This window comes from Phyllostomus hastatus, unplaced genomic scaffold (assembly GCF_019186645.2).
Source record: "Phyllostomus hastatus isolate PE091 unplaced genomic scaffold, TTU_PhHast_1.1 phas_contig_80, whole genome shotgun sequence".
NCBI lineage: Eukaryota > Metazoa > Chordata > Mammalia > Chiroptera > Phyllostomidae > Phyllostomus > Phyllostomus hastatus.
Window position 1 is genome coordinate 28,220,454 of NW_025333960.1, and position 23,719 is coordinate 28,244,172.

General features: G+C 38.7%; 1 protein-coding gene across 1 annotated transcript in view; it reads left to right on the forward strand.

The window, feature by feature from the left end:
- Positions 1–23,719, forward strand: part of ASXL3 (ASXL transcriptional regulator 3) — a 170,392-nt gene that overhangs the window by 74,663 nt on the left and 72,010 nt on the right. The window contains exons 7-8 of the mRNA XM_045850304.1: positions 11,521–11,642; positions 22,729–22,846. Of these exons, the coding sequence (XP_045706260.1) occupies positions 11,521–11,642; positions 22,729–22,846 (240 nt within the window). The remainder of the gene's footprint in view (positions 1–11,520; positions 11,643–22,728; positions 22,847–23,719) is intronic.

Here is a 23,719-nt window from a genome sequence, read left to right on the forward strand (position 1 = left end):
TGAAGTGAGTACACATGGGAGAGGGGCTTATAGAAGTTGGCTTCTTACTGCTTCATTTTTCTCCGTGAACTAGGGCACATGTTTACCTGCTGAGGGGACAGGGAAGAGAGTTTTGTAGATTTAAAGAGAGGATACAAAATGTTTGTCTAGTCTGACATCATTAAGAACATTCATGAGGTTGCTTATCCTGAATTTAATATGAGACCAGTCAGAATGGTTGTACATTTTTCTCCAGTCAGGTTCATGACCACTGTACAAGCACAGAGTACGTACAGAGCTGGATTTGACTGGAGTTGAGATTTTGCCAGGTGTCACTTATGAAAAGAGTGACAGGTGAGGGATTCGGGGGTTCACGAGACAGAGGAGTTAAGCTCAGTCTCCATGGAGTTGAAGCTGGTTGTGGAGGTGGCTGGAAGATACGGTGTGTGAGAGATGGTGTGAAGGAGGAGTCCCCTTGGGGTGGAAGGACTGTTTGACTTTGTGTTCTCAAGAAAATGTGTTAGAGGGATAGAGGGGATGTGAGAGTGGGATGTAGTCAGCTGAGTTTAGGGCAATGTTATGGAACACATGTCTAAAATGAGAGGAAAGGAGGCTAGGTGCACGGCTGTCATGAGTGGTTAGGCAGTGTGTGCCCTCACTTTCAGAGTGGCCTGGCTGAGGGGCCATCAATGGCTGAAAGTGAGAGCCCTCCATTTCCCCACCTAGTGTCATGGGGTAGAACAGGGTCTGCTGGGAGGAAACGTTGTCTTTTCTTACTTGCATGACAATGTTGTAGAATGTAGTCCTGCCATAAAAGTACAGAATCATCTGTGTGGATATTGAAACAGGCAATTAGGATAGAACTAGCACTGGAAGGGTTACGTTTAGGAGCTAAAGTCTTCATTACTTCAGGAGTAATTCAGCTGTTAGTTGGTAGATAAGTACAGTAGGGAGGAGTACTTAGTACTGCAGTCTGATGACATGACTTACAGTGCGGGGGGCATCTCAAGAGCAGGGAGGGAGAATAGATGTGACCTCTCCCATGTCCGGCCCAGTGGTACAAGATGTGTGGAAGAGAGAAGGGCTGTTACCTGAGAGGGTAGGAGGGGAAGAAGTGTCCATAGGAGAAAGCTAGGTTTTGTAGATCAAGATGCAAAGGGAGTGCTGAGAAAGAAGGTGGAGGTTATATGAGATTTTGCTAATGACTAATCTTGAATTTCAGAGGAAACAGTGGGAGGGTTTTTAGTGGCTAGGAATGGTTGGGGAAGAGCGGAGAGCATTCAGCCAATAATTAAACCAAAACAGAGATAAGCAAATTCCCCTAATTGGAAATGTGGATAGGTACTTCACAAAATGACACATCCCCACATACCTCCAGCTAATATGACCAAAGCTAGATTTTTTTCTTGGCCTCTCCTTTGAAATTGCATTAGAGAAATGCTTTGGGAAATCAATGAAAGAGTAGTAAATAGCTTATTTCCTTGAGTATTCCTTGATTTGCCCATTTTTACATCTTATTGGAAACCACACTTGCTTCTTGTAGGACAAGTTTATTTTCTCTCTCTGTAAATATGATACACTTTTATGTACAGTTCATTAACCTAGTCTCAGGATTCATTTTCAGACCTAGATACTGAAAGTATATTGCATATACTGCATATAGTGCATATAATGTCCCACCTTCGTAAACTCTTTACTTGCCTATTGTTTAGTCCTCACATCATCCCTGTTCGAGAGTCACCCCTAGGCTCTATTGTTTATATTTCTACCAGTGAGGAAACAAACTCAGCTTAAATGTCTCATCCAGGTGGCAAGCCCAGGTGGATGTGTGTGGCAAGTCTGCTGGAACACAGAGAACACTGTCAGCCAGGAATCCTTGATGTAATTTACCATTACAACATTTGTCTAAATCTGTTCTGATTATCAACTTGAGAATTTGACAAAGAAGAACCTTTGGCTTATCCAAATGAAGAAGAAGGATACCACATGGTTTCTTACAAACAGATAATAAATTCCGTGAAACTGAACTGGTTTAAGGTGATTTCCTTGCTTACTCTGTTTCTTATATTTGAGCCAGAAGTGAGAATGTATATCATACCCACACTTCTTACAGCTGTACAAATGTACTTTGAAAATATTATCAGAGAGAGATGGTGGGCATGTGTGGGGATGTGTGGACACAGGAGAAAGGACGCAAGAGGAGGAGGGGAGAGGAGGGCTGCCACCATCTGTTTTTTTATCTTTATGCCCTCCTCCTCTTTCATTCCCTCTTTGGCATGAAATATTGGGAAGTACTGAGGTGAATACTAATAACTATCAATTTGTAAGATACCCTTGTGGCAATCCCAAGCATAAACCTCTGCTACCATGGAGTTATTTCAAATTAACAAAGATGAATTGATATTTACTGGACCGTTAAAGGGGGTAAACAGAAAAGTATGTGAAAAGAAAGCATTTTACAAAAACTGATAACAAGAAAAAAATCTTAGCAGCTTAATTCCATCAGTAAGACTTAAGTTGTTAAGGAGAGTTAAGATAAAAATAGTAATGCCTTAGTCCTCTTTTTGCAATCAACTGGCTGGAGAAACAAATTCTTTTTAAGTGGGAATTGCTTTGCCAAGATATTTTGTTTTATGGTTTTGTTTAAAAATTTTACAATGTGGGAAAAGTGGTATATTATTGATTATAGGATTTACAAGACACAAAACTATAGTTATGTGTTATGTTTCTTTGACTCCTAAACAGTTTCTCAAGTTAATAGGAATTAGACTTATGGACTCAAGAAAGTAAACTCTTCAAATTTTATAAGCTTACTTCTAGAAATCGAAGAGTGATTTAGGTGAATCACTTGATATATCTTTGTTGACAACCCATGACCATTTATGCCAATATAAGTATAGATCTGTGTCACCCAAAGAAAATATTTTGAATTTTATGAGCTATTTTAGTTGGAGATTTATGGGTATATTTGTGTGTGACTTGTTTTCTGAATGTAATACATTGCTATATCATAAGTTTGCCCACACATATTAAGTTGACTTACAGCACATTGCTGGCTGCAGAACTCATACATATTTTACACAAAATGATACCATCAGTAGAGAGTCTTCATCTTCTACACCTTCTATTTATAAAATGTTATTAACAAGAAAATGAGCTTCTCCTTTTGTGGCCCTAATATAGTTCATGTTTAAAATCAAGAGCAACCATTCTATTTAATTATTTTTAAATGAGGAAATTTGAGAATGCACAATTTTCGTCCACAGAGATCAAAAAAGGTTCTGCATGTTATTAACCCTAATGGCTTTCAGGGAGGAAGCAGCAATCTAGCAGGGGAATTAGTATTTTAAGTCTCTATTTAGGGGGAAAAATTATAGAGAACATATATCCTATGTTTTAGTCCTTAGATCCCAGGGTACATAATGATTCCAACAGTTGAAGAATTTTATATGGTCCTTTTTCATTATTCTTCATGACCAGTTTTTTAAGGGGTTTCTGATTGTATGATTCTTGGCAAGGTTGTGCTAACTTAATGAAACATTATGCAGCTCACTCTTTGTTTTCATTGCCTCTGAGGCCACACTTTGAGGGGTCTTTTTTCAAAAGTGAAAAGTGCTTTAAGATGGCCCGAAGTGTGTGGATTGGATCTCTGTTGAGACATCAATTACATACAGATGAGGAGCTTCCTGGAGGAAGTGAGATGTGTACTAATGAAGGATTAGGTGCCCCCAGGGAATAGCACTGCCAAATTTATCAGTGGCGTTTTTATACAGGGTAGGGGGAAGGAAAATGAGGGGACTGTGTGGTTGTGAAGGGAGTGTTTTGACTAACTTTCAGAGATGTTGCCACTGTGTTTGGTGTCTTGTTCCTTGTGGTGTTATGGGTCTTGTTTTGCTGGAGGTGTTTCAGCAGCTTGTCTGTGACGCTCCACGTGTGATTTCACGCAGGATGGCCTATGTGTCTTCATCTCGTGCTCACGATCAATTTCTACCTGACAGCTGCTCCAAGCAGTGTTGTAGATGAGGGAGGGGAATTCTTCCAGGTCCCCTGACTTTTTAGGTTAAGCTAATTTGTCTTTTACCCGACATCTGCATTTTCTTTAAACAGCTTTGTTAGCTTGTGGAGACACCTGTTCCACATTGGTGGCCTAGAGAAACTTAAGTCTGTGAAAATTATGTTATTTTAGTTACACATGAAAGAAAATACAGAGGAAAGAGAATACTGTTCACAGTCAGAAGTGACCATTGGCAAGATATAAAACTTCCTCTTCCCACTCTTTCTCATTTTCTATCCTTTCATCCCAGCCCACAGCCTTCACAGGTCATGAGAAGTGTGGGGGACTTCAGAAGTTCCTGCAGGCCTGTGTCCTCTCTCGCGCCAGCATTTCACTTAAACCCGCCAGTCCGTTAGACATGACTATAGCAGTGAGTGTCCAGAGGGATGGGAATCTCACAGCCCCTTCATATTGGTCTCTCTGTGGTTTTGATAACTTTTATTATTTTTTCCAGAGATATATTTTATATTTTTATGAAATTTATTGGGATGAGCTTTATAGCCAAGAATTTTATCCTTGTGCTGAAATCATTTGTGCTTTTAATTAAATGGATTTTCTCTCTTTTTTCCCCTGATGATGGAGAACAGCTGGGCATCTAGATCCCACCCCCCCTTTATTTCAACTTTTTCGTTTGACTTAGCCCAGCTCTTTCCAACACGAACTATACATACTATTTTTCACTTCTTTTACCCATCAGGGACCTCTTTTTCTTACAGATTTCCACTGGAACTGTGAACTTTGTTCCTGTATAAATGGATTTATACAAGACTCCTGGGAGAAAAAAGAGTTTTATTTTTAAGTGCAGATAAATTAACCCATTTACTGTACTTTCCCCCTCATTTTCTATGCTCTGAGGGAAATATTTCATAATATAGAGATAAGGATTATAAAGAGACTATGATTTCATAATAAAAACAAAACCCCCTCTCAAATAAAATTAAAATTAAAGGTATTCCCACAAGTACTCATCTTAACTAGCCAAATTTGTGTGTGATTTATGCAGTTTGTGATTGGGGTACAGGAACAAAGCACCCATGTTCTTTAAAAAAAGTACTTTTAAAATTGATGCCAGATTATCCATTCTCTCTTTTTTTCCTATCTGAAATAACAGTACATAACCATTTTTCCAATAGTTAGCTTCCTGAACACCTTATCTAACTTTATTGTACACTGGGTTACCTTTCCTGTATTGAAGTATAAAGCAATTGATAGCAATGTCCGTGAGTGAAGCTCTTCCCCTTGACCCATGCCAACCTTTTAGTGATATCTTTCCTCCCCACTTTCTTTCTGCTTTTCATTTTCTAGGTGGATTGCTGTATTTCTGTGTAGGTGTTTCAGGCCCCTGATGCACTGTAGAACATCACACGTGTTGTGCAGTGCAAAGAAACAGCCTCTAATGTGTTTCCTCACATAAGCAGCTTACTGTGTTATTACTGGCCATCATTCTGAGGGAGGAATCTCCACTGCTTCTGTGGTAGAAGGGGTTAGGTGGCTAAAGGCTAGTACCTATAGGATATGCTTTTTCCATTAACTGTTTTAATTTCTGGTTTGAATTTCTCTTGTCTCAGTTTATAGCAGTATTTTGATGGATATCCATAAACATTAGTATGACTAAATTGCTCTGGTGACAAGTTGAGTGTTTGCATTCATTAGCTTGGGTTAATGAAGCAGGCTCTAAAACACAATGAACTTTTCAGTTATAATAGATATATTTTATTCATAGATTGTTTCATACTAAATGTTATCAAGTATCAATACTTGTAATGTTCAGATGCTCTCTCCCTTGAAAGTGCCTGAGGGGGGAATTATTATTTTCATTACTTTATTGCTATTATTGCTCTGTTTAATTGCTGGCCTGTCTTGGTATCTCATACCCTTTGATTGTTTTCTTTTAATGCAACAAAGGAAATTGTTTAAAACCAGACACGACCTTGGAGTAAGAATGCTTTGAGAGAGGGCACTCTTCCTTAGTCTGAATCAAAAAAGGTTTAAGGAATCATTTTTTTTTCTCTGAGAGAAATGGAGTCCAGGAAAGATTTAGTTTGGGTCAGATGGATTTTTCCTGGTATTTGTCATCAGGGGTTTTTTGGCATTTATTTTGCTGATGTATATTTGATGTACATAATTTCAAATATAGGTTATGTATATGTTACAATCCATAAAGCTATTTTGATTATTTGCTATCTAGGGATACTTTTGAATTATCTGCTTATAGGTCTTTCAAAAGAAATTATAGTTATCATGACTAGGCTTTCACAGACTTAGTTTTTCTCAGGTAAAATTGATAGTTCTGTACTGTTGTCCTCGGAAACATCTATTTGAAAAAATTATGGTCTCGACATTAGGTCTTGGGTCTTTTTCACTGTGTTCCTCCCTGCATTTTATACAGGGCTTGGCATGAAGGTGCCCAATAAAAGTTTTACAACTGAATGAATAATTAATAAAAAAGAAATAAGCTCCTTCTAATACCCAGTTCACTTTTAAAATGTGATTGCATTCTAACATTGTGGCACACAGTGTCTAATATACTGCGTGGTGTTTGACTGAAATTCTTTATTTATATAAACTGTATTAAGCTTATTGTGTATGTCAGGGTCATTTCTACAGATCACCATTTTGATTCAAGAACATCTAGTGTGAGCTTTCAGAAATTGCAAGGGAATAGTTGGAGGGGGAACTGACAGGAATTAAACCGATGAGAGGATGCTCCTCTCCCTGCCTTGGTTAGACCTTTGAACTCCAGTGAGCTGAGATAGCCTGTTACTTAGCATGCAGTTTAGCGAGCCGTAGTACAATGAATACCTTTGTTGCAGCAACTGTATCGTCTAGGTCCTGGTATCTTTTGTGGTTCTGTCCCCACACACCTCTTCCCATTTCCAGTAAGCAGTGTGATGTCTAATTTTGACTTTAAATTTTGTTTTTATTTCACTATGCAAAACCTCTAAACTGTGACTGACCTCTTAAATGAGGCAGTAAAGATGGCAGAAGGAAGTATATCTACACTTAGTTGCAGGTCATGTGACTTCCCACTGACTTTAAAGGTCAAAGACCTCTTGCACACCTGTCAGCGGATTAGTCATTAGATTGGGGGGGATACCTTCTCTCTAGCACTCAGCTTTAAAAATATGTGCTGTGACCTAAGTTCTTCATTTCAGTCACATTTTCAAGTTGAATGCTGAGTGAAAAAGAGGAGAGTGACAACTTGGAGACTGAGAAAAGAGTCTGAAATTCAGCCTTGCTAGATAGAACACAGTCACCCTTTTCTCCAGTCTTCAAGCCTATCTCGTGCTTACTGCAATTCTCCATCTCACTTTGCTCCCAAGCCTTCTAAATAGAATATTTTGGAGGAGGACTTTGGGAGTCTGAGTGAAGTGAGAATGGACGTAGATGAGCAGCAGCTACTGAGAATCCCATTAACAGTGTGAATTTAAAAGCAGCAAATTAACTTTTAACTGTGTTTTTGGCTTGCCTAGTTTGGGCAGGCAAGCAATATGTAGAGAGAAATAGTATTTCTATGCCTTTAAATCTGTTTCCTCATTTTCGGTTTGTCCACCTGTGACAGAGCAGGCAGCCTTGTGGGGTCCCGAGGTGTTCATTTTGTGGTGGTGCCAGTGCACAGTTAGGAAAAAAAAGGCTCCCATTCTGTTCCGAATGCTGAGACAATATCACTTTCTAAACTGCATGTCAGTGTTTGATATTTATTAGATTAAACATCTGTCCTGATTCTTCAGTTTCCTGGCTCCTGTTGGAACATTGCATACAGGAGACTTCCCCCGGTCCTTTCTTTCACATTAATTTTCTTTGGCTTAAATTGCAGAGGCCAAACTCAGCCCCTTAGATAAAATATTCAGGCAACCATTTAAAATAAACCATCTATTATTTATTCATCATATCTGTTATTAAGAAAGCTACAAGAGTAAGTAAAAGTGGAAACCGTGTGTTTTCTCAGAATGTACAACTGCATGAACCTGCGTAATCCAACTACTTTGAGATTTTGGATTTAGCTGCCCTCGTGTGCTTGGCAGCAGAATAAATGATGTGACACACGCCCGTGTTAAGTGTGTTGTCAGGACAGACACACACACACACATGCAGGCATGCCATTGGAGGCCTAGGGATTCATTACATTGGGTCCCACCGTGTTTTTCTCTCCTTTTTTCAAGTATTTTAAGCTTTTATTTTTATTGTACTTTCCCCATTACCTTTCAGTCCCTTTATTCCCCCTCGCAGTCACCTCCCTGCTGTCCATGTCCATGAGCCCCTCAGTGTTTCCAACCCAAAGGAATGCTCATAGATTTTATTTTCTACTGTATTTGTGTTCTTTATGATTCTGTAATTATTTTATCATAAATAACTAATTAGGGAAAATGGTTTGACCGAGAAAAATAGGATTACATTTCAGAAAGGATTGGGCAGAAAAATGACTGTCAAGTAATGGAATTCTCATAATGGAAGAGAGGGAGAGAGGGGTCTTAGATGGAAGGTGAGATAGCAAAATAGAGTTGCTTTCAAGGAAAATGAATCATCTTGAGAAAAAACCAGCTTCAGTATATTTCTTGACGGTGTTTCAGTTTTACTGTCTTTTGCTCTGAAGTTCTGGACTCTAAATTGAACAAAATGTTTGTTTGGGAAATATGGTGTATAAATATATGGGAATCACATTAACACGGTAAATTTAATAGTGAATTTAAACCAAACTACACAGCATATATAGCGATGCTCAAATAGATATCATGATACCAATGTTCTCCTAAGTCAGGGGGAAGTGGAGTAAGTTGTAAGTTAGGTACCTATTATCCTTAGGAAGGACCGCTGATTGTATTCTTCAGGAAGGACTGCTTATTGTGACAGTCAGAAAATGTAAAGAACGTGAGGCTTTAATTACACACACTGATTAAGCATTTGCTGGTTTTTGGTCCTGCTGTTTTGAAGTTTACCTTTGAAACACGTATGAATAATGTTTCCTAAGAAAACTGGTAAGTTTGTTTATCTATCCAGTAGGCAGAAGCATTCTCCCATTTTCCATAAAGTTCCTAAAATCTATGTACTATATTTGGTTATCCTCTTTTTTAAAAAAAAAGATTTCATTAATTTATTTTTAGAGAGGGGAAGGGAGGGAGAAAGAGAGGGAGAAAAACATCAATGTGTGGTTGCTTCTCGTTCATCCCGTACTGGGGACCTGGCCTGCAACCCAGGCATGTGCCCTGATTGGGAATCGAACCAGCAACCCTTTGATTTGCAGGCCAGCACTCAATCCACTGAGCCATACCAGCCAGGGCTGGGTATCCTTTTTAATTAACCAGTGAGTTTCCATTCTTCTAGATGGAAATACTGCTGTAAGAATGTAACAGTGATGACACATATTTGCTAATGCACTTTCCTCTGGTGCAGGCTTGCCTCACATTCATTCAGGTCTGGCCATTGGGATCACATGTTCCACCTGCCGGCTTCCCCTCACCTGGGCCCTCTGGTCTGCCACACTTCATGGAGACTTCAGAACATGGACAAGGCTGTCTATGTGATCAGCATAAAAATAAATGATTCTTTATATTATAAACTGATCATTATTTCCAGTATTTCTTGACATGTAAGCTTTGTCAAAGTGTTATAAATTACTCTAGTGATCATTTCAAGGAGAGAAGCCTAGGAGCCATGGTTTATGCAAGCAATGTTACAAACTGTTTCCTAACCAGAATGTTAAGGAAAAATGTCATATTGGATCAAAGAGGAAAAGCCACCTGATCTTTAATTTAAGGACTTCTCTCACTACATCCATGGGCAGACCCTTTTGCTACTTCAACCATAGCATAGCTGGGCCAATCCCTACAACGAACAGTTCTCAGTTTTTTTCATATCAGAGGCTAGATGAGTTGTTCCCTCTGCCCTGGTTAACTTCCTGTTTCAGTACCACCAAACGATGCAATTAAATTAAACTTCTTTAGGCATTAAATTTTCGGTGTCAGTTCTTGGTTTTGAAGATCGATATTTTAAGTGGAAAATTATGGGCCTGGCCTTGGATTCTGGCTCTGCTGTTTCATTGGCTGTGTGACTGTGGGCAAGTTATTGGGCCTTTCTGAATCTCGCTTTCTCTCTCCACCATGGTCATCGTACCTTTCCCCAGTGCAAGGACGCTGTGAGGGTGAAATGAGATCATGTAGGCTCAGTGCCTGGCATTAATAACTAATAAGTATTTTCTCTTCCAGAACTTGTTCATTTTGGTTGGCTCCCTGATTTTTTTCTGTGTTAAAACAAAACTTAATTAATCCTTTTCCCCCAGCATTGTCTTTTGTGAGCCACACTGTCATCTCTGGGTAGTGTGTGCTTGAGTCTATCAACGGGAGCTTCAGTGTTCTCAACCCTGTGCACTTCCAGATGCTTCCACATTTGACTAGAACAATTTTTACTTCACATCTTTGTTAATACTCAGTTCAGAATCCTCCCAAGTTACTGTTTCTTGGGAAAATTTCTTGGATTAGTGTTAACACTGTTGCCCTTCAGAAGTCACATTTTGAGCTTTTGCAATATGCTCTCAAGTTAATTTCTTCCATCTAACTTCCTCTCGCCTCCTGCCTTTGACATATGCCTCCATCCTGCCACCAACCACAGTGCTCCCTCACTTCAACTTTCCAAACAATGCCTTCTCCCCTCGTGTGCACAGAGAAGGGTCTGTGTATAGGCTCCTCCTGAAGCCACTCTGGTGTAAAACCCGGTGTCTCGGGTAGAATGTTTGAGTTGGACTGGAAGCAGTGTGCACGTTCCACCACTGGTTCATAGAGCAAGAGGTGAACATGGGCCCTTGGTTATCCATGTCCAGAAGGCATCGGCTCTTCTACAGAGCAGTCTTTTCTAAGAAGATGTCTTCTGTAGAGTAGGCAACAGGAAGCTTGACTCTGGTACACATGGCCAATTGTATTGTAATCTGCAGAGGGCTCGATTTTTTTTTAAGTAATTGTCTTAAATTGACACCCATCATCTTGGAGTTCATTCTTCCTTCTCCATACTGTCTGACTAGGCCCCTAGGAGAGGATGAATGTGCCCTCGTAGGCCATGGACTCTGTAGAAGAGGGAAGAGAAGAACCATCATAGCTCGAAGGTTGATAGATTTAAAACAATTTCATTTATTTAGATCATTTCTTCACAATAGTAGGCATTGCCCAGTCTCCATATTCAGGTTTGCAAAGTCTCTGCTGACTCCCACCTCTTTTGGCAGATATTGTGCTCTTTTTTTATGTCCATACAATAGGCCTATGACATAGGAATTATCATCAATTAGTGGGTAAGGAAATGGAGACTTCGGTTAAATGTGACTGTGGCCACACAGTTATTAAATGATCCCTTCTTTCAAATTTAGATACTCCTATTTTGCTGTGCTATTTGGCTTTATTTTAGGTATCCATTTCCAACTGGAGAAAAGCTTCGAGTTAATTACAGTGGATATAAAAAGAGGAATTCAAATTAGTTATGTCATTATCTCTCTCTGTTTCTAGTTTGTGCGAAGCAGGTAACTGATGAAGCATCTTCCACTCGAGATTCAAGCCTTACTAACACAGCAGTGCAAAGCAAGTTAGTGTCTTCCTTTCAGCAACACACCAAAAAGGCTCTTAAGCAGGTAAGACAGCTGGCATTTGTTCTCTGTCCTTTGGCTCTGCCTACTTAAGGTAATGAGTATTGTGCAGATAAAGTAAAATAAATAAGAACATAACGATCTGAAGGCAAAAGAAATGCCCCAAATTCAACCACTTCCATAATATTCAGTACAGTAATTTTAATGTATGGTAAAAACCAGGAGAGGCTTGTTTGACAACATTGTTGTAAACATAGAAGAGGGGCAGTGTGTTTGGAAACATATAAAAACTTGTATTAAGATTTTTGTATGTGTTTTATAGTAAACATAGTGAGTTCATACAAGAGTTGCATGTTTTGAAAACAGTGTCTCTATTTATGGTCTCATGTTTGTCTGATAGCTGATGTAAAAAAAAAGATAATTTCCTTCTTATTACCAAGATACATTAAGTTGCAAATAAGAAAAATAGTAGTTGTGGCTTACTTACATCTAGAATAATATCCATCTTCAGTGACTATTGTTTGGTATTGAATGGAGGTTATCTTTGCAGTATCATCCTGATTTCACATAAGCAGTCTTGACCTGTGTGCCCTTGTCCAGAGATAGTGGTAAGAGGTGATAGTTATAAGGTTGAACTCTGGGCTCTGACATACCCTGGTTTCAATTTTTGCCACTCACTGTGAGACTCTGGACAAGCTACTTTTAGTCTCTGAATCTGAAATTCTTTTTTCTAGAAAACATGAGGATGATCTGAGAATTGAGTGAGGTGATGTACTGACAGCATGTGGTAGAGTGAGTGTCCAGCCCATAATAATCCCTCAGTAAACGTGAGCTACGCTGTCACACTGGCACGTGCTCGGTTGTGTTGGGCAGGAAAGGAAGGCATGCTGTAGGTGGATGGGGACATGGTGTGATGGTCATACTGGTGATGTCAATAAATGGAAGGTTCACATATTTAACCATGAATTCATGGTTCTCCCAAGTGTAACTGCTTTTCCCTTACATTTCTGTTTTGTCCTTATGTGACAGTCTCCTGCACCTCACCTCCTGCTGACCCGCACCCAGTATAGTGCCTCTCTAGTGACACAGTGATCATAACAAGGAGAGAGAAACCATGTTTTAAAGTTCAAGATTTCTTTCTCTGTTATTTTCTCACCTTTTATTTTTTAATGTTTTCTTGTTTATGCTATTACAGTTGTCCCATTTTACCCCCTTTGCTGTCCTCCACCCAGTCCACTCTCCACTCCCACCGTCAGTCCCCACACTGTTGTCCATGTCCATGGGGCGTTTGTACATGTTCTTTGTCTAGTCCCTTCTCCTTCTTCCCATCAGTCCCCACCTCCCCTGCCCTTCTGGCAGCTGTCAGTCTTCTATGTTTCCATGTCTCGGTTCTGTTTTGCTTGTCAGTTTGCTTGTCAGTTTATTTTGTTCATTAGGTTCCTCATATAAGTAAGATCATAAGATACTTCTCTTGCACCAACGGACATTTTTCACTGTAAAACTTCTTACTATTCACATCCAGTCTCCTATATTTAGACTTCCCCCACTTCTCTACTTCAAACAAACTTAGGAAACAAACTTAAGATTTTGTAATGAGTTATATTACTTTTTATCCTGTATTAATTATGGGATTGCAGTATTTTCATTCATTAGGATTATATTTATGGTAGGAGCAGTGTTTCATCATACATAGATCAAGTAACCTTTACCATTTATATCACTGCTCTTGTGAAATGTTTTAGATGCCAGAGAACAAAATTGAATTAGATGTTGAGGTCCCTTGAAAAAAAGGGTGGGTGAGGGTAGAGAAGCCTAGGAAATACTTATTCAGGCAGCAGACAGGATGCAGGTAATAAAATACTAACCAGGATAGAGCGGAAGACACAAAGCTGGATGCCGGTAGTCATAGCATTTAAGAAACCTAGATGCAATCGTGAACGAAACTCATACTTCCAAAGAGCAGTGATTTTAGAAGATGTGCACACCATGAAATCTTCCTGTGTGTGAATGTAATGATAAAACTTCACATCTCTGTATTGTCATGTCTCATTATTTTTTACTTCCTTCATTTTGGTTTCATATCACTTAAACATTTGTTACAATTACTAAAACATCACATAACTCTGAGTTAGTGGTTTTTGTTTTGTTTTGTTTTATTATAGAGCACGTGTTCATGAGAAGTGGTGCTTGCTTCCCATGAAGCCTTGTTTTAAGAAATCTGTTCTGAAAACTCCTTAATGTCCAGAAAGAGCTATTTATTAATTTCTTAAAATGTCCTATTATATAACAAAGTAAATGAGTTACAAGAAGAATATGGTAACATTGTATAGCAGCTATGCTAATGTTTGATTAATAATCAAGTTCATATTGGAAATACATTTTGAAGAACAGCCATTCTTGCAGAATTTTGCTCAGATTCCCTATAATTGCTGAATTTCTTAAGACAGCAGTTCAGAAATTGACTGAACATGAGGCATTTTAAATTGTCGCAGCTCAGCAGATCTGCAGTTTCCTTTTCTTCTGGGTAGTCGAATGGCCCTGTAGAAGTCTTTGTAAGTGTATCTATTATATATGTAGACATATCCACGTGTATGTGTTCTGCAATTGCAAATATATGTTTTGTGTATGTATTTACATGCACAAATCATAACTTCATGAATGTAGGGCCAGCTGAATGACCCTAATAATAATTACATTACTGACACTTACTTTTCTGAATCCTAGACATTATGTTCTGCATTTTACATGTACTATGCCACTTAATACTAATATAAATCCTTTAAAGCATGCATAGTATCCCCATTTTTCAAATGAGGAAACTAAGGTCCAGAAAAGTTAGATAACTTTCCCAAGATCATCCAGTGAGTAAATCGTGGAGATGACCTTTCAACCCGGAATCATGGTTTCATATGCTACCTCTCAGCTTTTTGCATATAATAAAATAGATGAATTTTTGACATTATTGATGAAAGTTTACATTCTTGAATATGTGTGTAGTGTAAAGAAAGCAAAACAGCATAGTCATTAAGAAGAAAATGTAGCAAAAACTCTTTCTATCCCCATTTCCTCCACCTGGTCCCCTCCCCCTCCCTCTGGCTGTCACCACATTGTGCTCAGTGTCTGTGGGCTGTGCATATAGTTCTTGGTTGACCCCTTCACCTTTTTCATCCAGTCCCCCCTGCCCCCTCTTCTCTGACAGCTGTCAGTCTGTCTTGGGTGTCCATGCCTCTGTTTCTATTTTGTTCATTGGATTCTTTTATGCATTGGATTTCACAGGTGGGTGGGATCATGTGGTGTTCGTCTTTCTCTGACTGGCTTGTTCCGTTTGATATGGTAATCTTCAGGCTTATCTACACTGTTGCAGGAGACTGGATTTCTTTTTTGTGGCCACGTAGCGTTCCATTGTGATGGGTGCACCCTGTAGTGTACACATGATGTTTTATTGAGTTATACACTTGGAACCTATATGATTTTGTGAGCCAATGTAACTCCAATAAATTCAATTAAAGTGGAAAAAGAATATTTCCAAACACAACTGCTTTATGTTTGGTATCAGCACATATTAATGGGTACTCAAATATATTAGCTCTTCTTGTTAGAAGTGTATGCTGAATCAGTAGGGCTTTTGTAGTTCAACTCTACATTGGCTACCTACTTAGAAGTAGGTGGGGAAAAAACCCAAATCCAGTAACTTTATACTCATAAACAATAATTTAAAACAAACCTCCATACAAAGGAAGCCAGATATATGTCCCAGTTCTGAGCCTCCACCCCCACCTCCACCTGAAGCATGCCACTGTAGAGAGTGGTTCTTTTACTTAGCAGTGCTGTTGACTGCAGTGTACTCGTAGGCAGGTAATTACGAAGGCTATAATACCCATTGGCTCTTGACATAGATTATTTTCATTGTTCCTAAATACTTGGGACCCTTGTACTTTCTAATCATCAAAACGTTAGTTAACATCATGTGTTGGGTGTACTTGGCTGAATAATGTTATTTCAGTAGTTCTTTTTTTCTGAATAAGCATATTCAGAAGCTTCTGGAGAGTACCAGATTGCCAATTATTACCTTGTTCCCTGTCTTCTTTCTGCCTTGTTGTTTTAGTTGTAATGATCCTGAAATGTGTGAAATGAATTAGATTTTGAATTTTAAAGAAGGATGGTTAAGAAAGATTAAATTTTGGAAGTTTTAAAAGAGAAGCAAATGAAAGATTAAAGGAGGATGAGGTCCATTACAGGAGGTAAAGGGTGGAGAACGCAGCCTCTTTATGTTGTTCCCGTTGGTTTGACTTCCTGCATTGTTTATTTAGGGTGGTAGATTTACTCATAAAGATGCACGTCCATTCTTCTCTCATGTCACAAAGCAGATATATTCTTGGTATTTGGCTTCTATATGTTTGACCAGTACTGCAAAATTCCAAAAGGTTATGTTGCACGACAGCAGTTTCTGAATGTGGGCATTGACATTTAGCGTACTAGCAACCATGCAAGTTGTCAGTGCCTGACACCGCCAGCTGTTTCATATGTATCTATTTGTAATTATTTTAGCTTTCACAGCCTGTGATATTTTCAGTTTTTTTTTCCAGTGAAGGACTTAATACACTCAGGGCATTCCTAAGTTGCCTTGTTGGTGCTGTTTTTCAACTAAAATATAGCCGGCATTACTTGTTTATGCAAATTCAAAGTTAATACAAGGGCCTCTTATTTTAGGTTTTATTTTTCATTAGGGTGGTAATGAGCACAGTGTGATTGTAGAGTCACTGGACAAGCTTTCTATTTCTAATTTAAATGTTTATCTAAAGTTTTTTTTGTTTCTTTTTAAAAATATATTTTATTGATCATGCTATTACAGTTCTCCCAATTTTTCCCCTTTGCCCCCCTCCACTGGGTACCCCCTTCTCTCCATAAATCCCTCCACTTAGTTCATGTTCATGGCTTGTGCATATAAGTTCTTTGGCTTCTCCATTTCCTATACTTTTCTTACTATCCCCCAGTCTATTTTGTACCTATCAATTATGTTTCTTATTCCCTGCATATTTTCCGCCATTCTCCCCCTTCCCCATCCCTGCTGATAACCCTCCATGTGATCTCCATATCTATGATTGTGTTCCTGTTCTGGTTGTATGCTTAGTTTATTTTTTAAGATTCAGTTGTTGATAGTTGTGAATTTGTTGCCATTTTAATGTTTAGTTTTGATCTTTTTCTTAACTGAGTCCCTTTAACATTTCATGTAATAATGGCTTGGTGATGATGAACTCAGTTAGCTTTACCTTGTCTGGGAAGCACTGTATCTGCCCTTCCATTCTAAATGATAGCTTTGCTGGATAGAGTAATTAGGTTGTAGGTCCTTGCTTTTCATCACTTTATAAACTTGCCAGTCACTGCTAGCCTACAGTTTTCTTTTGAGAAATCAGCTGATAGTCTTATGGGAACTCTTTTGTAGGTAGCTCTCTGCTTTTCTCTTGATGCTTTTAAGACTTTCTGTTTATCTTTAACCTTTGGCATTTTAATTATGATGTCTTTTGGTGTGGTCCTGTTTGGGTCCATCTTGTTTGGGACTCTCTGTGCTTCCTGGACTTGTATGTCTATTTTTTTCCACCAAATTAGGGAAGTTTTCTTTCATTATTTTTTTCAAATAAGTTTTTAATTTCTGGATCTTCCTCTCCTCCTTCTGGCATCCCTATGATTTGGATGCTATACATTTGGAAATGTCCCAGAGGCTCTTATACTATCCTCATTTTTTTGAATTCTTGTTTCTTCTCGCTGTTCTGGTTGAATGCTTATTTCTTCCTTACGTTCCAAATCGTTGATTTGAATCCCAGCTTCCTCCCCTTCACTGTTGGTTCCCTGTAGGTTTTTCTTTATTTCACGTAGTATAACCTTCATTTCTTCCTTTATGTTGTTGCCATACTCAATGAGTTCTTTGAGCATCCTGATCACCAGTGTTTTGAACTCTGCACCTGATAGATTAGTTATCTCTGTTTCATTTAGTTCTTTTTCTGGGATTTTTTTCTGTTCTTTCATTTGGGCCATATTTCTTTGCCTCCTCAATTTGGCAACCTCTTGTGTTTGTTTTGTGTATTGGGTAGAGCTCCTTTGACTTCCTGTGTTAGTAGCATGGCCTATTGTTAATTGTGGGGGGCAGAGCCTTAGGTAATCCCAAGGGCAGGGCAACCCACTTCACTACTTCGTGGCTCTGTGAGGGGGGGGGGATTCAGAAGGGGGAAATGCCACTGCTTGGCTTTTGCAGGTTTGCTCAGCACTTACCCTCTTTCCAGTCACTTCATTTATTCCCCATATGGGACTGGTGTCCTTCCAGCTGTTGCCCTAGTGCTTAATCCCAGAGTGGGTGAGTTTGTGTGCCTTCTAAGACTATGTGGGCCCATTCAGCAGAGTCTGCTGAAAATCTGACAGTTTTTTCTGCTGCCCCAACCCCCCACTGGCTTTTATAGCCAGAAATTATGGGGATTTATATTCTGGTGCTGGAACCCTGGGCTGGGTGGTCTGGCCTGTGGCTGGGATTGCTTGCTCCCAAGGTATCCCTCCTGATTTTTATCCACCACATGTGAGTGTGGGACAACCCATTATGCCACCTCTCTGCCCCTTTGCCCCTCTTACCTGTCTGGATAAATGTGACTTTAAATCCTTGGTTGTCAGACTCCCTTAGAGCTTGATTTTCTGATGGTTCTGTGTATTATATGTTTTGAGGTTTGGTTGTAATTATTTCCGTAGTTGTGTAAGGAGGTGAAGCTTATTTACCTATGCTTCCATCTTGACCAGAAGTTTTCATTTCTTTTTATAGGAGAATATTGCAATATATCTCTAGATAAAAGCATGCTGAGTCAGCATCTCTTGGTTTGTTTCTTGTTGCTTAGACCTAAAATTATAGTTGATGTATGCTGTGCTCTCTACTTTTCCTTGACTGGTTTAGCTTTGTTATGTTTGTTTCCTTTAAAAAGTTTATGGTCATATTTTTGCCTATAAATTCCTTTCATATTGAATGGTACCTGAAAGTATTAAACTTGGAAAGTCCAATGTCCTCTGTAGTTTGGACATGTGGACAATATACATGTGGGCAGCTTGAAGGTACATTTCTGCATAGTAACTGCATTTACACTTGCCATCTGCTTGTTTATGTAGGTTTTGATATTGTTTCCTTCTAGATTTTAAAATTATAGGATTTAAAGTTGCTAAATAAGCTATTCCATTAACATGTCAATGTATAGCTAAGACTTGAGTGGTTAGAGGTGCCTCATTGATATTATCCACCTGAAATGAATCTAAACTAAAATAGTAATATCAATGTCAAAATAAAAACCACATGCAGATTAATCAGTGGGCCACCAGGACTAATTCATACCTTTGGTGTGCAAGAGAAAAAGCTTCCTTTGCCCTAATTTGTTTCCACAACAACAATAAAAAAATCTCCCCTTTCATGGTATCTTGTTTGGAGCAAACCTTCCAGGACCAGCTAAAGTGGCCTTCCTAATCCTATTTCTTTAACCTATTGCCTACATTTACATTTTCCACGCTGTGGCATACCTAAATTTAGATCATTACAAATTAAATAGCATTTAACTTCTACTACATCTGTAATATAATATAAAGTAGGAGCTTTTGCTCTCATGGAATTCGAGCTCAAAGTTGAGGACAATGGGATACAGTGCTCCCTGGTGTGAAGAGAGGTGCTGGACACAGCTTCAAAGGACTCACAAGAGACAGCCAGAGGGCCCCTGACCATCCCCTAACAGCCTATATAAAAAACAGCTCTGTGGACTTCCTATTTAAAACATCTTAGCAACACTGTCTGTCTTTGTTTCACAGGGACATTTACCCAAGTAATTTACTCTGCATTACCCTGCTAGTGAAGTATTTCTCTGACTTTACAGCCTCACCCATAACGGTTGCACCCCACAGTCATTCCCACAGCTCTGCAGCAGGCCTGCTCCCTCGCAGTCCAGCACATTTGAAGAGGGGGTTTTACTACCTCTCTTGGGCAGTGGTCACACTCATTTATTCGGTGGTGTGAGGAGCATTGGGAACGGTGTGTAGTAGGTGTCAAGATTGGTGTCCATAGGCTGAGTTTGACTCAGAATTGTCCTTGTTTTGTCCGGCATATTGTTTAGAAGCAGGAAAACTCACCTAGCAATGCTAAAAGTCCAGTTGTGCTGGTTTTCTCAAGCAGGTACCACCTGCTTTGATGGTGTGTGTCTGTTCCTTCTCAGCACAGCCTCGCCCTCTTTCATTGTCCTACCCCAGTTGGTGTGGACCAAAAAGTATTGCAAATTTTTCAAGGGATTATGAGAAGGATTCAAGTAGCATGTTTATGTGAGGGGTCAGTGTACACATAGTTGCAGAAATGTAGTTACATAATCACAAAAAAACCCCCATAAATAGCTAGCTTCTTTACTTGTAGGACCTCCCATGAAAGACCAGGAATATATGAAATATATTAATATGTGTAATAATATAAGGCAGGATTCACTGTACAACCTGCCTTATGGACTCAACAGATGCCTAGTCTCTTGTGTGGATCCAGTCTAAACTATCCTAAACATCTTGGTTGAGTCAACACTGGTTTTTCCCCATCCTTCCGCATCCTCATCTGTGTGGAGGGAGTCCTCAGCGTCCAGAGTCAAGTAAATCCTGTTTTCTAGAAAGTGAATTGGAATATTCATGGAACCTAAAACTGCTCAGCCTACAATGATGGTGGATCTAGGAAATGTGATCGAGGTGCCCCTTCCCGCAGCTGAACTCAAATGTTCCTCAAATTTTATCTAGTAGCCTGCCGCTTTGCTGCTGTGACAGACATCTCAGTTTTTGCTTATTTGCCCCCTAGAAAAGTTATTTGGGGTCAAATATAATGCTTGTTTTTTAAACAAAACAAACAAGTATATATATTCTCCAAACACTTAAAACAATCATTTTTTTAATATGGTGGGCATTTAGTTTTGATCATCTACAAGCACAAAGTGTTGAATTTCAGTACTTTTAAAATTGTTGTATTAAGAAGTAATATTTAAATTTCTGAGTAGAAAATATAAATTCAGGAAAAAATCATTGAAATAGGCTCAATGTTGGTTAGCATCTTTTATCCCTACCTTGGTTTCACTGTGACCTTGGTTCCACTGTGACTTTAAAATTCAAAACAACTATGGGTTGTTGTTATTATTATTGTTATTATTATTTCTGTCGTGGTTTCTTTTTATCCAACTACTAATTTTTTTATAATAGCATCTTCTCAGCTCTAAAACCAGAGGATGAAATTTTTATTACTTTAGTCATTACCACAAAATGCCCTGGAAAGGTCGGCCATCTTTGAGTTTATGATTCAAGCTTCTAGGCCCCTTGTTATTTCATCTCCTTTTTTTTAACCAACATTTTCCAAAATATACCCCTTTACCTTCACATAAAATGAATATTTTTAAAATGCTTTTTCAAATTGCCAAAGGAAATAGTTTAACTCTAATGTATAAGCTTCATAAAAACTTGTTACACTTAATTTAGGTTTGTTTTTGTTTTGTGAGTTTGTGCATAGTGGGCAAAGGTGGACTTAATTGTAATTTAAGACACTGTGTTTCCTCATTCTGTTTTTTTATTGGATTGATAGGTTAATGTCTATAAATTGCTTTTTGTTCCCACACAAGGCTAGAGGAATTCATGCAGTTATGTACACACCTTGATGGTCAAAGAGCAAATGTCTTAAATATTTTATAGCACACTGCTCTCATTAAATATGTTTTTGAGTGCAAGCAAAAGGCGAGAACGATGGCGTCTTATTCATTTTTTGTATCTCTTGTCGCTCCCCCTGCCACAGTGCCTGCTCCTTTATAAAAGCTCAATACATCTAAGAATTGAAGGGAAGATGTCTTATATCATCATTAGCAATAGAATCATTTATATTAAATTCCCCAAGCAATGCACTTTTCCATCTGGTTTTAAATATAATCTGAATATGTCTTCTCTCATTTAAATGGCATTTAATTTTTTTCACTTCTGTAATTATTTGATTGCTAAATCTTGTGATCAACAAGTTGGACATTCAGCTGACACCCTTCACAAATAGAATGACATTGTTTCTGACAGCAAGAGGACATAGAGTGAGTGCAGTATTTCAGCAGAGAGTGGCAGCTGTTGGTCAGGGGACATCCATCAAGTAACTGAGATGTCATAAAGCTGGTAGAGATTACACAGAAACCAGGAATGAAAAGGCTCGAGACTGTCTGTGGTCAGCCTTTGAACCTTTTGAGGAGTTTTAGTATTCCTGTAAGTGTGAATTTATTGTCTCATCAGCTTTGTGTACTTAAGACCCTTTTTATTACAGGTAATTTTCAGCATAAAACCATCAGCTTGATAAGCTGTATTTCAAAACTTTTAAATATCTTTTATTACATTATTATTACCGTGGTTGTTTCATTTATGAAACACAGAGCACTCCCATTTAGAGAGATTTATTCTGGCATCAGTTTATTTTTTTTCCTGATTTGCCAGAACACTGTCATGTTCGTGTTCTGAAGGTTAATGTCCAAAGTCAAGCAGACAGAAGCCAAGTGCTGCAAGGTTTCCAAGATTAGGACTGATTCCCTTCGCAGAAATAAATGATTCCTGCCATGTTCAGTGATTTTGTGCAGCGCTCCCCACGGCTGAGTGAGTGCATCAATACTGTAGTCCTTACCTGCTGTACATACTGATGACACTCGGTGTTAACTTGATTGACTGAGCAGTGCACTGGAGAGGACGCACCTGCAAGAGAAGTGCAGACACATATATTTTTATCCTGGTCTCGAAACATTTATTTTACATTTATTTTACCTGGGAGTCATGGTTTCAAATTCCATGGGCTTTCAAGCCCCACTTCTAAGGTAGAACAAGCCTTTTAAGTACTGCTTTGTTTTCAGAATTACACCAAAAATGGTCTCGGATTTATGCCCTTTGCCAAAGCCTGATTTTTATGCTTTTGAGGGAAAATAACATGAAAGTGACTCTTAAGAATTCTGATAAATTAGTAACTCTGTAGTATTTAAGTATCTTAAGAGGTTCTCTGTAATGGGCAAATGGGTCATTTAATTCAATCATGAGAAATTAGTTTGGCTATATTTTTATGTTATATTTTTATGATCATGTTTTATAGGCTTTGAGACAGCAGCAGAAAAGAAGAAATGGAGTCTCAATGATGGTAAACAAGACTGTTCCTCGCGTTGTGTTGACACCATTAAAGGTGTCTGATGAGCAGTCGGATTCGCCTTCAGGTAAAGAGCTGAAATGTGCAATGCTTGGCCAGTCTCTTCCCGGAGGAGAATTCCTCGCTGGAAGAGAGATGTCATGAATTTTCCCTGCAACTGAATGATACTTCCGCTTGAGGTTATATTTAATTTTTCTAAATACCTTTCACTCTTTCAGCGATGAAAAAAAGGGTGTTTGCTTTTTTAAAAAGGTACCAGCTCACTCATCATCAGAGGACTTCATTTGCTAATGTCAGTTGGTTTAAGAAAATGTGTGATACTTCTAGGTGGGGTTTTTTTTTTGTTGTTGTTGCTTTGGCTTTTGTTTGAATGCTGAACTTTAATGGTGGACCACATGCTGATGTGTAATGCCATCAAAAGCAGTTCTTCCCTCTGAGGGTGTGAATTTGTTTTTCAGTCCTTTGCTGCAAAATTAGAATCCTTTATTAGTTTTTGTGTTCTGACAACATTCTTCTCACCTCAGTGCTGCCCTGACCTTTTCTAATTTACCTTCTGCCACTTTATCAGCTATGTACCATTCTGTTTATTAGAGACTGGTGTTTGCATTTTCTGTTCCTACTTCAACATAAAGTTATTTATAAAGGTATGGTCTCTTCCCCCCCTCAAGCATCTCTTGCTTCATCTTTCTGTCATGCATTGTCTCTAAATGATACAGTATTGTTGAAGCTTATTCGTGTGTTTTTTTAAAAAAGATCTGAGTGTTTCTTTTAAAAGCTATCAGATCAGTGAATGTGTTTTTGACTCCACTATTACACCATCTGTTCTTGCTTTTTGTTCTGTTTGATTGATTTATTGGGCTTTCTCTTTGTATCCAGTGGAGGAATCAGCTTGTGGCCAAAAGTAGTGGCTTAACTCTTAGAAAAGGAGATTGTATCTACA